This window comes from Triturus cristatus, chromosome 1_1 (assembly GCF_964204655.1).
Source record: "Triturus cristatus chromosome 1_1, aTriCri1.1, whole genome shotgun sequence".
Lineage (NCBI taxonomy): Eukaryota > Metazoa > Chordata > Amphibia > Caudata > Salamandridae > Triturus > Triturus cristatus.
The window spans coordinates 1,284,129,293-1,284,150,170 of record NC_140579.1 but is presented as its reverse complement, the minus strand read 5'-3'; the positions used below and the strand labels follow the sequence as shown (position 1 = coordinate 1,284,150,170).

Below are 20,878 nucleotides of genomic sequence, written 5' to 3'. Positions count from 1 at the left end.
AAATTGGTGATGACCCGATTGTCTTGGCCATGGTCGATCAATGGGCACTGAGTACACATGAGGCACCTGGAAGGATGTTTTATCATTGCTTTTGTTCTTCTTCATAAGTACCTAGTTTCAATTGTCTGTGTTGGTCCAGTGAAAGGTTCAAAGGATGCTCCGAGTCAAAGGTAAGTAAATGCATATACTTTATTCCTCCAAGTACATAATAAGCGACCGGCAAGCCAACTGTCCCAGCACCAACTGCAGAGATTCCATAATCCCGCATTCCCTACGACACAGTTAAAAAGGTGGCACCCACACACACATTCAGGTTGAAGACCTAACATCCAGTTGGAGGAATGGTATGTGTGTCACTGCACTGTCAAACACTTCAGCTGTCTATCCAATAGGCATGTTTCAAAGATTCATCCAGGTAGCCACAAAGCAGTTGATCTGCAGAGTGTTTGTGCTCCTCCTTGGGTCTCACCAATCACAGTGTTTTGAGGGTAGAGTCCTTTATTCAGCACATTGTAGTTCACTAAAACAGGGCGTGTAAGGCCGAGGACAGGAGAAATGGTGGGTCCTTCCGTATGGCATTCTCCAAGTGGTGAGGAGCGATAGGGGAATCTTCTCCAAGTTTTCTGTGTATCTTAGTAGCTGATGCTACTCAGTCAGCACAGTCGGCTGGGACTGCACACATTTTACCCCCACAGTGAGGTGACTCTCTTCTTTGCACAAAAGGGATAGCATCAAGGACGTTCAGATGAGGATTGACTCAGTGACCAAGTATGGGCAGCAATTGTGAGAATTTTCCCTGAAGGGGTGGGAATCAGTGCCTGGCTATAGTAGCTGTCATACACATGGCACCAACCCAAGGATCAAAATGCCACAGCAGGAAGAAGAGGGATGTTCAATAGCTCATCTGTATTATTATACAAGCATATACTATGGGTGGTAGTCCATGGGTACTTATGTGCAGACTTTTCACAGGATTGTTGTGGAATGCATACTGAGGATGGTAAGGTCATATGATGTGGGACATTTTGTCAGCCACACTCCCTGACATAGTGCACTCAGTTGGGGAAAACTGGTTTCCTGTTAGAAAATTAGGATTCTCAGATTGACAATAGCGTTTGAATGAGTGAAGTGAGACTTGACTGATAGTTGAATTTATGACTTTAGGTATAGCTGTGGCTCCAGGTATATTTTCTTCTCCCAGAAGCAACCATGACTGTTCATATAATCCTTAAACTACCAAAGAAAACCATCACAATTTGATGAGAAATATCATGTAGGCAGCTTCTGATTCAAAATCTGCAACTAAACACATTTTGCTCTTGATGGGATTTATACATTCATACTGAAACAATTGTTAAACCATTTTCTAGAACTTGAAAGGCACGAATTTATGTTGTCCACATTTGTTTTATAACAACTCTGAATTATTCACCTGTGAAAATGTGTTCGTTCATCCTGACAATGGAACACCCTTAACCCAAAATGACGTCAAGAATTTGTGATGATACTTCAGCAAGTACAGTACACAAGTGATCAATTATGAGAAATACTAACTGCTTTAGCTTTAAATTGATATCAATGGATTGATTTAGACTCAACTGATATCATCAGCCCTAGTATACTTAACCATGATGGTATAACCATTTCAATGATACTCTACCTAGAGCAAATTAGTATTGTAAGTAAAAGAGTATACACAGTAACAATATACTTAATACCTAACAGAGATGCTAGCCATGATTTACTTAGAACCATGTGATTTCTGTAGCTATAGTTTACTTATAAGAAGGTGGACATTTGATGCAATGTCTTGAAAACAAACTTAAGTGAGAAGTTAGAGTTAACTTTGAACCAGTTGGAATCAGAAGACACAATTTACTGACAATGAGTTGAACTGACCATTATTTTGTATACTTTGAACAAATTGACAACATGTATTGTAGATCACTTACAACTAGAAACAGAACATTGACTAAAACCAGTTGATATTTGAAGTCCTAGTTTAATTGATAACTAATTGGAATCTGAAATTATATTTTATGTTGAACTGGGTCAGATAAGCAAGCTCAGATTACGTTTAATTAACCATATATGAAACCAGGAGTTATAGTTGACTAATAATATTTTGGAAGAATTAGTTATACTTACAGCCAATTAGCATCACACATATGGAGAATATTTTCTCTGAGTTGGTATTGGGAGAGACGTCCCCGAAGCCCACACTTGTCAGGCTGCTGAATGTGAAGTAGAGTGCAGTTACATACTTGTCCTTGATAGAAGGTCCAGAGGCTTGATCGGTGTCATTGTAGCTCTTTCCGATTTGGTCAGCTAAGTTATCAAGCCATCCAATCTTATTTTCCATGTAGGGCCGCTCTACATTGCCAATGGCGTACCAGATGCAGGCCAACCAGTGGGCAATCAGTGCGAATGTACACATGAGCAGGAAGAGCACAGCTGCACCATACTCAGAATAGCGGTCCAGTTTACGAGCAACACGAACCAATCGCAATAGGCAGGCAGTTTTCAAGAGGCCAATGAGGGTTGTAGTCTTTCCAAATAAAAATTGGAAAAAGATTAGTTTGAAAAATCTTACATAAATGAAACCATAGAACAAAACACTAGACTCTGGCTTGTATTTAAAACAATGTTAAGTTTAGTTTTCATTAAATATGTCCTATATGTTTATCATTCATTGCTCAACCTTGATTAATTCATGAACCTTGAACATGAGAACAAGAAATCAGAGGGTTTTATTTTAACAGTCTGTATTCTTTCATCCATATAGTAAATAAATAAACCAAGCAGGAAAGTATGTCTGAAAGTGGTGTGAGTTATGAGAAGGCTTTCAAGTGACCCAGAGAGATCCTAACCAAGTCACATTTAACAGGACCTGTTGAGTAAAAGAATGGTGGGCCATCACCCACTTGAGGTGGTATGCTTCCTCATCTGGCACACTTCTCTTCCCAAATAACTAGGATTATCTCACCAGTGAACTTCTATTGGGAGAAGAGATCTTACTTAGTTGGGCTGAATACACAGGGTCCGATTCACAAAGCTAAATTTAGACCAAAAGTCTAACTTTACTACATTTTGGTATTCACAAATGAAATGTTAGACCAAAAGTCTAACTTAGACCACAAGTCTAACTTTACTACTTTTCGGTATTCACAAAGGTAAAGCTAGACCAAAAGTCCAACTGAGACCAAATGTCTAACTTATACCAAAAGACTAACTTTACTACTAGAAAATTTTGACTTTTGTTCTAACTGTACCTTAGTGAAAACTCAAAAGTAGTAAAGACTTTTGTTCTAAATTAGACTTTTGTTCGAAATTAGACTTTTGATCTAAGTTAGACTTTTGGTCTAACTTTACCTTTGTGAATACCAAAAAGTAGTAAAGTTAGACTTTTGGTCTAACTTTACCTTTGTGAATCTGGTCTCTAGTTTGGATGATGCAAGTTAGAGAGACATACAGTGAAGGTGCAGCCACCTGAAGCTTGCGGCCTTGCTTATGGTAGGTAAAAACATTTTTTTTATTTGTGTCTTCCAGTGACAAATCTAAAAACAAGCGGGTGTGTTACGACACTTAATGCTGCTGGCCGCCCCGTCCCTTGACTAATGTAGCTCTCTTTGAGTTTGTGGTATTATCAGTTCCTGATTTCTACACCTGTTTGGACTACTTGTCTAGCCTGGGGCTAAGATATGGTCTTTCAAATAAATCAAGCATACTTAACTAATTATGATCTGAACTAGACTGTTCAGCAAGGAACACTGATGCACATACAGGTTAGATGAGATAGATCCCTTGACACCAGGTTCAATAGACAGAAACACATGAACCATAGTCTCATCCTTTAACACACCTGAACAGCTGTATTATTGGCCTCTATAAACTCCATAACTACTCATCATCCAATCATTAGCCAACCACGCCTTGAAAACATCAAATGTGATTAACAGAATTTGTGAATTAGGACAAAATAGCAATTATAGTGGCAAATATATACAAAGTGTTAACTTCTCAAGCCCATTAGACTTCTTTTTAAGTCGAATTCTTAAAATGTTACTGGATGGATTTACATCAAATCACAAAAAGCATGCTTTACGTTCATGCATACAATTCAACATTCATGCCAGGATTGGTGAAATTCCGTTCAGCAGGTTTTGGTAGCAGTGTACAAATTGTTTTACCAGAGCCAAAATGGAAAACACATCTTTTTGCCCCCATCCTTGTCAACGTTCTTTCACTACCACAGACCTTAACCCTAGCTGCATATGTAAAGTAAGTGGCAAATCTGCCTCTCGAACTTTACTCTCCATTGAGCCTTTATTTTTGATCCATCCTTCAATATCCATCCATCATTCACTCTTCATCAATACTCTATTCTTCCATCTATTATTAATTCTCTATCCATTCACCACCTGCCTCCATCCATTCATCCAGTCATCATCCTGGCCCACGCCATCCCACATCTTCTGTGCAGTTGTCATACCCTTCCTTTGTCAGCCACTGGCTGTCATTCATAATCATCCCTTTGTTACACTGTCCTAGATCTACGTATTTCTTGCTGTCCTCCTCAGTCAGACATCATTGGTGCAGCAGGTGCAGTGCACTGGGACCCAGAGCCCTGAAGGGCCCATTGTCTGGAGAGGCCCAGTGAAATGGTCCTTTTCTTTTCTTGCGTCAGGGCCTATGCCATCCTTGCTTTTCTGCTGTCAGATATCCATCCATTTCTCTACCACTCATCTCAACCAGAAATCCATGAAATATTTATCAACTTCCTAAGTCAGATACCCACCCCTTCTCTTTCATCCCTTTCATCCTCGTCAGACAAGCACCCCTCCAATATTTCAGCATGCTCCTTAACCATTCATTCATAAAATATAAACTATCCAATCAAACTCAGTCAGACAACTTTTTCTTTTCTACTACCCCCTAAGTTAGTAGTCCATCTCTTCTTTACAATCCTTTCAGCTCATTTATCTACTTGTTCTCAACCTTCCCTCTTAGTCACCTATCCCTTCATGCCTGTTCTGTCATTATTCTCTTCAATCCTGCACAATGAGACGTAAGTCTCTTCTCAATCTCCTTTGTAAAATATTGATCCCTTCACTGTCCTTCTCAATTAAGCAATTTTAAAATAGCACACACTCTCAGTATTGTGTGATTTTGCTGTTGTAGGGAGACAGCATTAAGTAAAAAAACATCGACACAACGTATTTCTTTTTTCTTAAGTTCTCTCTCACTCACAAACTCTCTCCCTCCACCTCTTTTCTATGCAGAAATTCATATGGTAGAACCTAATGAATGGGAAATAGGTATAAAATAAGGAAACATATGTATTTCTGAAATGTGCAAAAGATACCGAGTTAGGAACAGTGGTTATTTGTACACCTCGATATTTGGGGTTGCCCATGCTATCATGTGATTCAGAGGACATTTTTCAAAATCTGTTCTTTCTTGAACACTAGCTTACATTTGGAGACCAAAATTGCAGAGAAAGCCAATTTGTAATAACAAATGTTCTGATATCATGTGCTCCCATATGTCTCTTGATAAAAACGGTACCCCATTTGTGTGGCCTTGCAAAGCTCAAACTAAAGCAAAAACACATATTTTCTCACATTTTTCTGAGAAAAAGTTCTGTAATTTGTAGGGAACCACAAATGTCCTACCCCATAGCATTCCCACACTTGCATTGATAAAAACACCACCCCACTTGTATGGGTGGGCCTAGTGTACATGACAGAAAAGGCTCAAAATGCTACATGGACAGATGAAATGTTTCCACTGAAAACTGTTACTTTTTTTGCAATGGCGGTAGCTGAGAATTTTGGCATGTTCTTGGCTGCTATCCAGGGAAACTAAACAAACCTTGACATTTCTAACAACTGGAACTCAGGGAAGTCTAGCGTGATCTGGCTTGCATGGATTTCCCTGCCCCCTGTTACCTGCAGTGCTCTTCAAATCTCAAACTTTAAGCATCCAACTTTCCTTCAATCCTAGCATGGGCAGTTAGCGATAGATAAGTTTCAGCGTGTGGGTAACAGACACCGGCTCTTCACCTACATCGTGCCACGGGGGCACACGCGCTGCACAAACACAGAGCTTCAACCACAAGGGTGCCAAGTAGCTTAAACCAGTAAATAGGTTTAAGAGGTGTGTTTCTGGCCTTACAGCTGTGTGAAGCCAACTTCATTTAGAGGTACGCCCAGGTGAATATTGGGTGCTTCTTAAGGTTCTCATGACCAATGCAGTTTGTGGTATCTCCCAGCGGGTCCACTGGAATTGTACTGCAGCTAGCATGTAACAGGGAACCTGGGATTCTGACACTTTTACCACGCTTGGTGGGGATGCGGTCAGCCAACATAGTGCGCTGCTGTCCCAATAATTGGTGTAACAAGGTGTCAGGCACAATGGGATACGATGTCAATAGAACACTTGGCACGTCCAGTGTTCAACTAAACCTAAACTTTAACGGAGCGGATGCTCCGGGTTGGCAGTGGGTACCCCCCCCCCCCCTCCCCCCTATTTGAGAATATTCGAGGATGGGGTAAAGTAGGACTTAGTCAATCGTCAATGTTAGGCACCATATTACAGACAGTGTGCACTGCCTAAATCAGACAGATTCTCTAAGCTGGTATGCCTAGGGGTTCCACCTCAGAGGGAACTGAGCAGGCAAAATTCCCACAAGTAATAAGGGATACATGGCAAGGGCCGGTGGGCCCCCCCTTGCCCATTGTCACACACTTCTAGCTATGAACACTCCTGTGCATCAGGATTTAGCATGCATAGGGACTGTTCTAAGGTTAAGTATAATCCTTCTCGCCATAATAGCCAAAGTAGGCAGGCGGGTTGGGGGAGGGGTCACCTAGCAAGTGGGCTGCTGTCCCATAGATGTTAAGGCACACACAGTGTTCAGGCACACACAGTGCTAGAAGGGCGGTGGCTGGTGAGATCAGCAAATAGATGGGGCGATGAGTGCCATAGTGTCTGAATTCTTTCTGCCCACAGTTGGCACTGGGTGGAGTCATGTGAGGTGAATAGTTAATTGCACAAGTCACAGGCCTAAGCTGATTCAGGCTAACGTGAGATAGATGGGGTTCATTTATCACCGGTAGGGATGTATCCCTTTCTTCTAGATTTGCTGGAGGCTCTAGAGAGGAGGGGTTGCGGGTAAGACCATAGCTGTTTTGGTGGGGGACTCTGGCGGCGTCGGTGGCCGCCTCCAGAGCTGTGGCGGAGTTACAGAGCGATCTGGAAGCAAATGGGTACAGAAGGGTACCTCTGCGTGGCACCATAGGGGGTGCCAGAGCCAAAGCCCAGAAGCCTCATGGGAAGTTCCTGGAAAACCATTTTGGCGCCCTGTTAGTCCTTTGGGCGGTTGTGGGCCTGAACAACCGGGGGCTTGCCTTACTACGCTCCGCCCTGAAAGGGGCGTGAGTAATAAGGGACCATGTGTCACGTGATCCGGGAAGAGGATCACCAGAAGGAGCAGCACAGATGGGGTTCTCCCCAGTGCTGTTTGGCTCATCAGGCGGGCAGGCGGCCCAGATGGTTGCCTGCCCTTGGATCGCCCGTAAGATAACTCACCATATTACATAACGTTGTATGTAATAAACCTGCAGCAGTTTTCCCAAAACAAAATCTGTGTGGTGTGTACTTATTTGCATGCATGCTATGTGCTTGGGGTTGGGGAGTGTTGCCATGATGGTGCTATGTGTTATGCGCATCATAGTCCCTCTGCTTCTCAACAACCGTCTTCTGATATCTCCACATAGGACGGACAAAGTGTCTCCACGCACGCAAAATGTCCCGCAAAATGTCCTGCAAAGTGATAATGGAAAGTTGCCCACCCAAGTGTGAACTGAAAGTTGTCTAATATGGTCTGTTGGTGGCACATTCAACTGCAGTAGACAGGGCTCTCAGGCTCTCTTAGTCCATGCGTAAGTAGCTCATCCAGTTCAGGCTTTTACTTTACATTCTGGGACTCGAAGTCCTGGTTCCAGAATGCAAAACACAAGAACTCTGAATGAGCTACTCACAAATGGAGCAGGAAAACCTGAGAGCGCTTGTTGTTCAACAGCCAACCTCGTTATCGACTTTTGCCTAGAATGTCTATTGGCACTCCAGTGCTTCACGCTCAGTTAGCACCCACAAATGTCTTTCCTCATAAACACAATCACCTTCTGAAGGTACAATAAAGATGCACAGCAGCTTCCAAAATGGAGTCCTCATCATGAGCACGTCACCGCAGGAGATACAGGCTTGTTGTACCAGGGCCACTCTATGGGAAATGAAGCCAAGAGCTCTGGAGGGATTGTTATTTCTTTCTCTCACCGCATCATTGCTCCACTGATTTGCACTGTGCACTGTGTGCAGCCATCCAAGTGACAAACGGGTGGCATTAAGGAACTGCTATTCTGTCTGGATTTAATTGCTGTTTTAGATCCTGCCTGGGAGTATGGTGGCACTTGAGATCTGCCTCATACAGATCCCGCTGTTCTCAGCCTGGGGTTAGCACGATTTCTTAATTTCCGGTTCCTTCCTGGTGTAGGCCGCGTGAACGATCACTCGGCTCTCGGCCTCTGCCCTGGGGACATGGCTGCCTCAGCAGGCAGGCAGCGTTGCCTTCATTAAGGCTTTGATGTAGTGCACCTCTGCCTCCAGAGCCCTGGCGCCGTGACGATATTACCATTGGTTAGATCATTCCCATGGCAACAGATGACAATCTGAAAGGCTTTGTATATTCTGGCTTTGATTAAACTATCGCGCACAACACAAAACAAATGACGCGAAGGGGGCTGTGAGGGCTTGACCCAGAGCACCTCAGTCTGAACGACTACTTCAGTGGGCTTACAAATACCTCATTTGTAGGAGAGGAGTGACAGTGACGTGCAGAGAAATATTAACAGACTCCTCGACAAGTTGGAGCGTCCGAAGTCTAGTAGGGTTGGGACAGAGTCACTGCCATCATTTTTAAATGAAGAGTCTAACAGGAAACAAGTGTATCTTGGGAACAATTTTATCACGCATCTGCCGGGAGAGTACTACCAACACCTCAAACATAATCTGATCCCGCATCTCTTTTAGTACAGATTAGGTAGTACCCCACAAATGTTCTCTCTCCGTCTAAACTTCCAAGCAAAGAGAAAAAGTGCAGAAGGATCAAAAAGGACAGAGAATTGACCGGGTCCAAGAAGAAGGCAGCTGTGCTCGAATCAACTATGTCTAGCAACACTGTAGATATCGACCGAGGTGCTGGTTTATTGTAAGAGGTTCTCAGCTGGGTTACAAGCTGGGTTGGGTAGTGGGCACCTGCACAGGGAGTCCTTTCTGGGAAGCTGCCAGCTCCATCCACTCAGCCCCTCTAGTGGACTCTTTTGTGGTACTTTAAACTTCAGGACCATGTAGGAGGCATGGCCCTACCCTGCCTATTTCGGTATCAGCGAACCGCGAATGGCCAATGCGGTATGTACAAGTGTTTTGCATAACGTTTCATCGATAAATTCACTTTGTATACGATATTACACATTGACTTCGTGGGTTCCACTTTAGAGCGTTAGCCATCTTATGGTTGCCCTCACATAGGCTGCACATTAAGGACATGCACAGGCTTTCAGAACACATGTACCTTCTATTGACTTCTCTGTGACCTGTGCGAACTGGCTCCACTGCCCAAGGTCAGTCCGGTCTCACGAGCTCCCCTTCCTACGGCCACCTGTGATTAGCATCAGGGTTTGACACACCATAAAGCCTTTCGTCCCACACAAGCCCCCGACTAATCTCTTTCACACCTGACTCTGCTTCCTGCTTTATCGCCTGTTTTACGAGGAGGAGGTGCCCGTGTTTATTGGGGTCTGCTGATATCTGATGAGGGATCTGAGCCTCGCTGGGTAAATAATTGTGGGCTGGCTGAACTGAAATGTGGGATGGTCATCATGACTCTGCCTTTTCGTTTGTAATGAATACATATGAATGACCATATCGTAAAACGAGGAATGTGTGCCTGAAGCATGATATTTTGTATATAAGGAGAAGACTGGTTTTGTAACTTCGAGCAGTCTCCTGAGAACATACTCGTGTGTACTTCTAGGATACCTGTTACTGACTGCAGTCATAATAAAATCGATCTTTGACGCCACCACAAGACTCTGTGTTTCTGTGGTCCAAGACAGGAAGAACTCGAAGTCATAGGGTGCTACCCCTGGCACCGCTGGGGTCCTAAAAACCCCAGTACTTCAGTTGGCGCCCAACTCGGGGCGATTTCAGCGGTACTGGTCCAAGCCAGAGGTTCGTGAGGAGCTTCGTGTGGAAATTCTGGAGGAAGGCCGCCACTTCATCGACCCCTGCATGTCCACGTGGTCCGAAAGTCTTTGCTACGAGGTTCCCCGCTTGCTGACGGCTACGAAGGACTGCTGCCCTGACTATCGCCCTGTTTTGGACCCTTGATAATTTGGTAGAGCGAAACGATTAACCGAGTCTTCTGGTGACGTCATCGATACCTCAGTTAAGAATAAGTGGAGCGTCTCCTAATTCTTAGTTTGGTTCTTAGTTTTGGTATCCCTTCGGGATCGCTTTGATTTGGAGCTTGCAAGCGCCAAAGCCGAAGGACTCGTGTATTCACGAGACTATCGCGTTTTGATAATACTTTGAAGTTTGAAACTAGACTAGTGAGCAAAGATGCCTGGTTCTAGTATATTTGGAAACTTGTTTTGTTTGGGTTGTAAAAGGGATTCCCAATTAGAGGATTCGTGTCCAGTTCCTCCAATTGGAACTCCAACTTATGAGCTTTATGTAAAACATGGCGTGGGCCCCATTGCATATAATGAAGTATGGATCCGATACACCAGGAAGGACGGTGTTTTAAAATGGCCCCAAAATGGTAGTTTCGATACAGATATCTTAGACAATTTGGAAGTTAAATTATTTAAAAAGAAAGCCCGGCCGGCGATGTTTGATTCTTTCCGCCTATGGCGAAAGGAAGCCAAACAGAAGGAAATTAAATTAGCAAAAAGTAATAAGAGAGAAAAAGGTATGTCGATAATGCAAGCAGCTGTACAATTTAAAGATAATGAGGAGGAACAAATGAATGAGCAGTTACATAGACAGCGTAAACTAGGGATCGATAAATGTTACCCAGTTTTACCGCACCTTCAACAAAATGTGTTAAAAGAAAAGGAGAAAGATCCCCTAATGTCACATTTGCTGAGTTCGCCACCTCCGTATGCGCAGAGTTCTACAGCACCTCCGCAACCCTTGAATGCACAGCCTCCAGTTAATGTGCCGCTCTGCTTTCCTGCAGCCGCCAGCTCCTCCTCAGCCGGCGCCTGCTCTTGTGGTGCAGCGCCCTCAAGGGCCGCCGACTTTGCTGCCAGCATCCCCTTTGCCTTCTGCGACTTTGTCTGCCCCACCAACTGCCTCCCTTGGCACTCTTCCCGATACTGTCCTTGCATCTGCATCTACACCTACTGTGCTTCCCTCTGTTTTCTCCCCTGTTCTTATGTCAGATTCTCCTTCTGCACGACAACGCATAACTAGTGCGGTTACTAGTTTTGTGTCGCCTCTCCTTGGGTTATCTAGTGTGATCCCTGGCTCACAACGAAAGCAGTTGCGTAGTCAGCTGTCTGGTTCTGAAGAGAGAGAAGTATTAGACCGCATGGCACATAGATGGATTGTTTACCCTTCGAGATATGATGTGGAATCTGTTCTAAGTGTTTTTCATCAATGGGAAGCACCAAAGCAGAGATACGTTTTTGAACAGATGTGTGCTTTCCTTTGTCAGGAATTAGAGGATAATGGCTTAGAAGCAATTCCACAGGAGTTGTGTCGTTTACGGTTTAAATTCGAAAAAGGCACAATTGTGGGTTCTGATGTCGAAAAAGCAGTTGTGGCGTTGTTGTCTTTTAGGATTGAGGATCCTTCCCAGCAACTGTTTGAGCATGACCCCTATGGTAAAAAGTGCGACAATACCCTATGAGAGAAGTCCCTCCGGTATGGAAAGAAGCCGTTGCGGCTGATCCCAATAACGGTATTCTTGCTGCTCCAGCTCATTTCCAGCGTGTTTGGGTGCATGTCCCTTGGAAACGATCTGAAGTAATAGCGCTTAAACAGACATTGCCTGATCCCCGTAAAAACCCTGCAGGATATTATAAGGAGTTGTCACAGACGGCAGGATCATGTATCATGAATCTAGCTGACATAGATATGTTGTTTGGAAATGTTGTTCCACAGCCTTTGTGGGGATTGATTTGTAATGCAGATCATGCTGCAGAGTTAGGTGACACATGGGCTAATATTATTATTGCTAATGATGGACAAGATGGTGGTGCCAAGCCTGACCCTTTGGTAGCAGAACTCCCTGCTAGAATCATTACTTACATGAAGACTTTAACGCCCGCGATGCGTGTGAATTGGGATAAATTGTCTGCGTGTAAGCAGAAGAAAGATGAAACAGTGTCTGATTTCTTCACCAGGTTTGAGGAAACGTTTATTGACCACAGTGGTCAAGATATGAGTACGGAAGGTGGTAAACAATTATTTGTTGATAAATTTGTGCATAATTTGCTTCCCGAGTTGTGTAAGAAGTTAAAAGATTCAGAGAGTTCTTGGGCTGTTTCCTCATCAGCGCAAATACTGGCTACTGCACAGTATTACGAAAATAGAGACAAGGATGAAAAAGATAAAGCAGACAAGAAAACAAAAGAATTAAAAACAAAGGTTCTTTTACAGGAAGCTTACCCGCCACGTGGTGGCCAGAGTAATTATCAGCAACAGCCACAGTTTCAGAGAAACGTGCAAAGGTACGAGTATTCTCAACTACGTGTTCCTGTAGGCCCTAATCAATGTTCATATTGCAAGGAAGAGGGTCATTTCAAGTATAGTTGTCCTATTCTGTTACAGCGCGCTAATGGCGCTTTTAGCACCAGAGGTAGAGGTGGTCAACAAGCTCCTAGAGGTAGGGGACGCGGGAATGTTCCCCAGAACGCGCGTCCTCTTCCATCTCAAAATACGATTAATAGTTTTGATCAGCAAGGCAATGCAACTGGTAGGACAGCTCAGTACTATAACAATGACTATTATACAGAAGATGAAAATGCAGAAAGTAATGATTACTAGGATAGCCGTAGACAAAGAGAGGGAGTTGTTTCAGTGCCAGTGGATCAGAGTGGACCGTATGTCAAGGTGACTACAGCGGGTGTGTCAGAACCTTTTCTGTTGGATACTGGTGCTGCAAAAAGTTCAATTATGCATTCAAAACTCCCTGGCGCACCTTTGTCTGGCGACATGAATGTTTCAGTAGGTTTTTCTGGTGCCCCGGTTAGGAACCCGATCTCTAGTCCTATGCCCCTTTCTGTTGGACCTTGTGAGCTGAAAGCACCCCTTATCCGAACGACAGGTTGTGGTGAAAACCTGTTAGGATTAGATTTGTTGAAGAGATTACATGCGACATTATATTGTTCCCCCTCGGGAGTACAACTTACACTTGGTAGGGAAGTGATTTCTCCAATGTATTTGTCAAGGAATGAACTGCCAGCTGAATTGTTGTCTCTTCCGGATGCTCTTTGGGCTTCTGGTCTTAATAATGTGGGCCTTTTGGAAATACCGCCATACGTGGTAACTTTGAAAGCCAATGTTAAATTACCACGCATTCCCCAGTACAAGAGCTCTAATGAAGGTGAAAAAGCGTTGCTAGCGATTATCTATGATCTGATTGAAAAGGATGTAATTGAAGAGACAAGAGGTAACGTTTGCAATAGCCCTGTTTTGCCTGTTTTAAAACGTACTGACCCTTCACAGCCACCTGTTTACAGATTTGTGATCGACCTTAGAGAGGTAAATAAGATTGTTGTGCCACAGTTTCCAGTTGTCCCTGATATAACTGCCTTGTTAACTATGATTCCAGGTTCCGCTGCTTGGTTCTCAGTGGTTGATTTAAAGAATGCTTTATTTAGCATCCCGATTGCAGAGGAAAGTAGGGACATTTTTGGTTTTAGCCTAGGAGGTCGTAGCTTCCGTTTTAAACGCGCTCCTCAAGGCTACTGTGAAAGCCCATCAATATACAGCCAAGCTTTAAAAGCAAAGCTTGATGCAATTGTTTTACCTAGTGGTGCCACCCTTATCCAGTATGTTGTCGATTTACTAATCGCCGCGGATACTGAGGAGATTTGTAAAGAAGCTACGGTGTCATTGTTGGGTCATTTGTCTGCCTTCCATCACAAAGTGTCTCTCTCAAAACTGCAATATTGTCGACAAGAAGTGACCTACTTAGGTCATCTCTTTTTGAAGGAGGGAAGGAAACTGACCCCAGAAAGAATTCAGGCCATTGCAAAATTGAGCGTGCCAAGAACACAGAGAGAAGTGCGTGCTTTCTTGGGTATTACTTCCTACTGTAGGCAGTGGATCCCGAGTTTTTCTTTGCTGGCAAAACCTTTAATAGCATTGACCTGTAAAGATACACCGAATCTCGTCCCATGGTCTGAAGAGTGTCAGAAAAGTTTTTCTGAATTGCGTGAGGCATTATGTTCAGCTCCTGTGTTGGGCACTCCCGACTACAGCAAGCCTTTTACATTGTATGTTCACGAGAAAGAAGGTTGTGCATTGTCAGTGTTGACACAGTCTTTTGGAGACAAACAGCGCCCATGTACGTATTTTTCATCGACCTTGGATCCGGTAGCTAAGGCCTTGCCAAGTTGTTTGAGAGCCACAGCGGCAGCAGCTGTCTCTATTCGACAGTCTGCTGGGTTAGTAAAGAATAACACGTTAATTGTGATGGTTCCGCACGCAGTGGACACGTTGTTGAACAGGACCAAGACACAGCACTTAACTAGTGCTCGATTGTCAGGCTATGAGTTGACACTATTAGCGAGTCATGCACACATAAAAAGATGCAACACATTGAATCCAGCTACTTTATTGCCGATTGCAGCAGACACAGATGAGATTGAACAGCATGATTGTCTGTTCAGAACAGAAGAGGAAACAAAAGGGAGAGTGCATCTTAAAGATACTGCCTTGACTGAGTGTGATGGTACCTTATGGGTGGATGGTTCATGCTTCAAGCTTCCGAATGGTGATACGACTGCTGCATATGCTGTCACGACTTTGCACATGGTTGTTGAAACCGCACGTATACCACATAACTCGGCTCAAGCAGCAGAGCTAATTGCACTTACGAGAGCATGTGTGTTGTCAAAAGGTATGAGGGTGAACATATACACAGATAGTCAGTATGCTTTTGGCGTGGCCCATAGTTTTGGGCGCTTGTGGAAAGAACGTGGATTCCTGACTTCGCATGGAACCAAAATTCAGAATGGTCAGTTGGTGAATGATCTCCTTGAGTCACTGACCTTGCCGCTACAAGTTGCGATTGTAAAATGCAGTGCACACAAGAAAGTTACAGATGATGTCGGTCGTGGTAATGCATTTGCTGATGAAGTTGCGAAAGAAACAGCAAAGAATGTAAATAATCGAATGTATGTTGCAGGCCCTGCAAGATGGGTTGGTGATGTTGGAATGTGTGAAGACACGATAGAGAGCGTGAAGTCCCTTCAAGCTGAAGCCACAGAGAAAGAATTGAGCAAGTGGAGAGAAAGTACGGGTAGATTGGATGAAAAAGTTTGTTGGGTCGATTTGTCAGAACATCAGCGTTGGTTGTTACCCGATGCGTATGTGCTTGCAGTGGTGACGATGGCTCATGGAATGGCCCATATTAGTGTAAAAGGGATTTGCAAGTTGTTGGCTCCAGTATGGCAAAATGCTGGAATTCCCAAATGTGCAGAGAATGTGGTCAAGAATTGCATGGTGTGTCTGAAATACAATCCTGGTAGGGGAACCCCAACTCCAGCTCGTCATTTTGCACCTCCAACGTATCCGTTCGAGGTTTTGCAGCTAGATTTCATCCACATGGAAAGGTGCAACAATTTAAAATATGTACTCGTTGTTGTCTGTGCCTTCTCAAAGTGGATAGAAGCATACCCCTTAAAAGACAATACTGCCTTGTCCACAGCTAAAGCCCTTGTCAAAGAATTTTTCCCTAGGTTTGGAATGCCGAGAATGGTCTGGAGTGATAATGGGAGTGAATTTGTGGGTCGAGTGATGAAAGAAGTATGTGAGGGGCTAGGGATTCAGCAGAAATTTCACGCTGCAAATCACCCCCAATCAGCTGGATTAGTAGAGTGCTATAACGGCACCTTAAAACTTAAATTGGCTAAGATTCAAGCAAGCTCTGGTCTTAAATGGCCTGACGCGCTGCCTTTAGCACTCCTGTCAACAAGAATGACTGTGCACTCACGAGTGGGACTTAGTCCGTATGAAATAGTGTTTGGCCGCCCGGCCAATATATGGGGAGTGCCAAGGCCTACAAAATTCAGTGAAATCGAACATCCAATACTGCTTGATTATCTGCATGAATTGACGGCTAAATTGCGTGTTTTACACCAACAGGTGCACGATACTCTGCCTCAAGCCTCTGAAGCTCCAGGACACCCTATCAATCCTGGAACGTGGGCGCTGGTGAAGAATTTTCAACGGGCAAAGAATGATGAGCCCCGTTGGACCGGCCCCCATCTCGTCCTTCTTTCTACAAGATCGGCTGTCCGAGTGAAAGGAAAGAAGAACTGGATCCACGGTGCACACTGTAAAAGAGTCCCTTTGCCTTTGCCATATGACCGGTGGGTCCAGGAGGGGATCGCTGATTCTGAAACTGAGACCGTGCCTCGTTTTCTGCCTTTTAGCGATGCGCGTGTGAAAGGAACAAGCTCTGAGCAAGAAAGTGACAATATTCTGCAAGAAGCTGTGCCATCGTTAATCCGATTGGATACTACAGAGCCTGAACTTTTGTTTCAAGATCAGACAGTACCCGGACGAGAACGCTATAACTTGAGGCCTAGAACTATGGACAAATAAAAATTCTTTTTCTTTGATATTTTTGACAGTACAGCTCTCTCTCATCTGAGAAACTTTCTTATTTTTGGTTTTTCTTTTTCGAACCACCATCCGGGTTCAGATGTAGGGTCGCGGTGCCAAGACTTTGGGGTACAAGCCGGAGACGTTAGGTCAACGGTTCTGGTTAGTCTGGGGCGTTCCCTGGACTGACAGGTGTATTCCTAAGCAGAAGAAACTCACCCGCCGCGAACAGCACGATTAGAGGATGGAGTTTTTCAAGATGGAGAGACCCGCTGAGGAAATGAACTTTAAGAAAAAAATATGTAAAATAAAGAAAAGCAAACGTTTTGTATTATTATGTCTGTTTGCACTAGTTAGTATGATGATGTTTACTGTGGGATATGTATTATTGTCCTCTCAAGTGCCATTTGCACCCACTGTACAGCCTATACCTCCTCCTACTGTCTCCTTACACTCTTTCCACCCTCTGCCTGAACACGAAGAAGCTAGACGGTCTGAGTTCGTAAACAACTCGTTTATTCAACTCCTGCACCAGCACCAACTAGTTATGAATACAACCAATTGCTGGGTGTGTGGTTTAATGCCACATACCATTAATAAGGGTATCCCATATCTAGTGCTGCCGTTTAGCTATAATGGATCGTCATGGGCATTCCAGACTATGTTTCTTTTTGCATTAGATGCCTACTCCTCGCGACAACCGCGTTCCATCAGACCTAGCACAAACAATAAGGCCTTAATGAAAGGAGTTGCTGATATGAGCAGAGATATCGACGCATACTCATCTATTCCCAAGAATGAATTGCGAGCTTATGTAGGTTGGAACGCGACGGGGTATAGCATTAGTCTGGGCGAAAAGCAGCGCAAAATTTCATCCCCAATTTGGGTCGTACTCCACATAGGTCGGTTCTGTTTGCAAGGTAATGGTCAGAATCCAAGAGCTCAACTGGGGAAAAGTGACTGTACTGAAACGTACACTTTTCCATCACAATTTTCCCCTGCGTTTTTGGCTGCCAAGGGTACATATTTTGTCTGCAATGACCGAGCATATACATGGTTGCTCCCTGATTTCTCGGGCACATGTTATATTGCAAACTTGCTACCGCCAACATTTACAGCTGCCTCTGATTATCACAAGACCAGAGTTGTGAGAGGCGTTGTTAGTCAGGAGGATACTGCCGGTCAGGAAGCGGGAGACTTCTTTATGGGTTTCCTGCCGTTTTGGGGACCGATGGTCAATAGTAGGAACCTGAGACAACTGACTCGTGTGGTTGAATCCACTGTTAATGTAACGGCTGGTGCCCTTGGTAATTTGACAGCTGAGCTCCAAGCGGATCGCCTCATGACTTTGCAGAACCGTATGGTTCTAGACGTCATACTTGCAGACCGTGGTGGAGTATGTAAGGTCATCCAATCTAGCTGTTGCATTTTCATACCAGATAATGCTCCAACAGTTTATCAAGCCATCTCCAAACTGCATAAAATATCTGAATCTATTCACGTGGATAAAGGAGATTGGTCACTGATGGGGTGGTTCTGGGAACTGATATCTGCCTGGGGATGGAAGATTCTGATGGTCATTGGAATGATCTTAGCCATTCTTTTCCTGTTCTGTCTGTGTGTACAGTGTGCTCCTACAGTATGTGGCCTCTGTGCTACATCGTGTATAAGGAAACCTGTAACGAGGGACGAGCTAAGCAATAGGATGATGCTACAGCAACAACTCCATGACCTTATGAATATAGACCTGGACTCGGATTAATATGAGTATAGTTATTGCCTATGTAAGGGCAAAAGGAGGGTCTGTGGTACTTTAAACTTCAGGACCACGTAGGAGGCATGGCCCTACCCTGCCTATTTCGGTATCAGCGAACCGCGATTGGCCAATGCGGTATGTACAAGTGTTTTGCATAACGTTTCATCGATAAATTCACTTTGTATACGATATTACACATTGACTTCGTGGGTTCCACTTTAGAGCGGTAGCCATCTTATGGTTGCCCTCACATAGGCTGCACATTAAGGACATGCACAGGCTTTCAGAACACATGTACCTTCTATTGACTTCTCTGTGACCTGTGCGAACTGGCTCCACTGCCCGAGGTCAGTCCGGTCTCACGAGCTCCCCTTCCTATGGCCACCTGTGACTAGCATCAGGGTTTGACACACCATAAAGCCTTTCATCCCACACAAGCCCCCGACTAATCTCTTTCACACCTGACTCTGCTTCCTGCTTTATCGCCTGTTTTACGAGGAGGAGGTGCCCGTGTTTATTGGGGTCTGCTGATATCTGATGAGGGATCTGAGCCTCGCTGGGTAAATAATTGTGGGCTGGCTGAACTGAAATGTGGGATGGTCATCATGACTCTGCCTTTTCGTTTGTAATGAATACATATGAATGACCATATCGTAAAACGAGGAATGTGTGCCTGAAGCATGATATTTTGTATATAAGGAGAAGACTGGTTTTGTAACTTCGAGCAGTCTCCTGAGAACATACTCGTGTGTACTTCTAGGATACCTGTTACTGACTGCAGTCATAATAAAATCGATCTTTGACGCCACCACAAGACTCTGAGTTTCTGTGGTCCAAGACAGGAAGAACTTGAAGTCATAGGGTGCTAACCGTGGCACATCTGGGGTCCTAAAAACCCCAGTACTTCACTTTCAGCCCCCCTAGAGGACTCTCTCTCTTATCACTAAGTGTGACTGTGGCAAGCACATCTGTTCTCTCAGAGACAAAGGGTCTGATTACGAGTTTGGCGTTGTGACAGTGGGCCGTCATGCCGCCACGCCAGCGCCCCGCTTTCACAACGCCAAACCCGTAATCAGACCGCCCGCCAGATTAGGAGTTTAATCCTGGCAGGTGGTTCTGTGGTGGCAAACCCATGGCGGTGCCTTTCAAAGGCTCATATCTGAGCCTTTAAAATGCATCACAATGGGAGCCCCTACAGCACGTTCGTGCACAGCATGGACTGTTAAGTCTAAGCCATGCAGGAACTGGGGATGCATGCATACAGGGGGGCACAACATGGGCCTCCCCCCATGTATTCCCTGGCCCTGAGGCAACAGGGGGCCCTATATGGCCTTCTTAGTTTCCTCACTGCCACACATTTCATGGCGGGCTCACCGCCATGAAAACTGTGGTGGTGAGGAAACTCTTAATATGCTTCGGAGTGCCGCAGCGGCACCACCAGCATATTGCGGTTCCCAGACTACTGAAAGACCGCCAGGGATCGCGGATCCCTGGCAGTAGCAGCGGTCTTATGGCGGTCCAATTGCCCAACTCGTAATACGGCAGTCAGATTACCGCCGCACCGCCACCATCGGACTGCCAAATTCGTAATCGGCCCCATAACCTTGTAAAGGAGTGGTGCTATAATGTGTTTGAGGTGGCGCAGTACCTGGCATCACAATGAGAAATGTATACGTCACTGTTTACATTGGGTTTCACAGCATTCTGGAATGCTTAGAATAAATAAGTACAGAAAGTGCTGTTTGATGTACTTTGTTTGATTTTGGAATTAACTTGAGCAATACTGATATATATTTTCACCGATCCCATAAATTCTTTAGGATTTTTCCTGATATCATTTTTTAATGAAGAAAATGTGACATACAATGTGATATAGCTGCCAATTTTCGCATACTTTTTTAAAGATTAGGACTGTCTCTTTTGGCACTTTAAAGCTCTCATGCATAGGTTTGGAGAGCATGCAGCCATGCCTCTAGTTCCACCTAAACTAGGTATGTATGCCGAGGGCACAGTGGGTAATAGTGGTCGTATTGCAGGTTTATGCAGTCTGCCCCAAGCGGCGTTTACCCTGCAGCACGTTACCATGCATGCCTTTACCATGGAGGTAAGTATCACACTTAAATTTTTATGGTACTTTATCACCCAGAACTCAATAATGCAGCTATTTTTTTATCTGACATAATTAGTATGCCATTTAAAACAAGCATTGGAAAA

The 20,878-nt window shown here is 44.4% G+C and overlaps 1 protein-coding gene across 1 annotated transcript in view; it reads right to left on the bottom strand.

Annotated features, from left to right (window-relative positions):
• KCNH6 (potassium voltage-gated channel subfamily H member 6) overlaps positions 1–20,878 on the bottom strand; it is a 786,325-nt gene that overhangs the window by 405,859 nt on the left and 359,588 nt on the right. Inside the window, 1 exon segment of the mRNA XM_085652606.1 lies at positions 2,149–2,548. Within this exon segment, the coding sequence (XP_085508732.1) occupies positions 2,149–2,548 (400 nt within the window).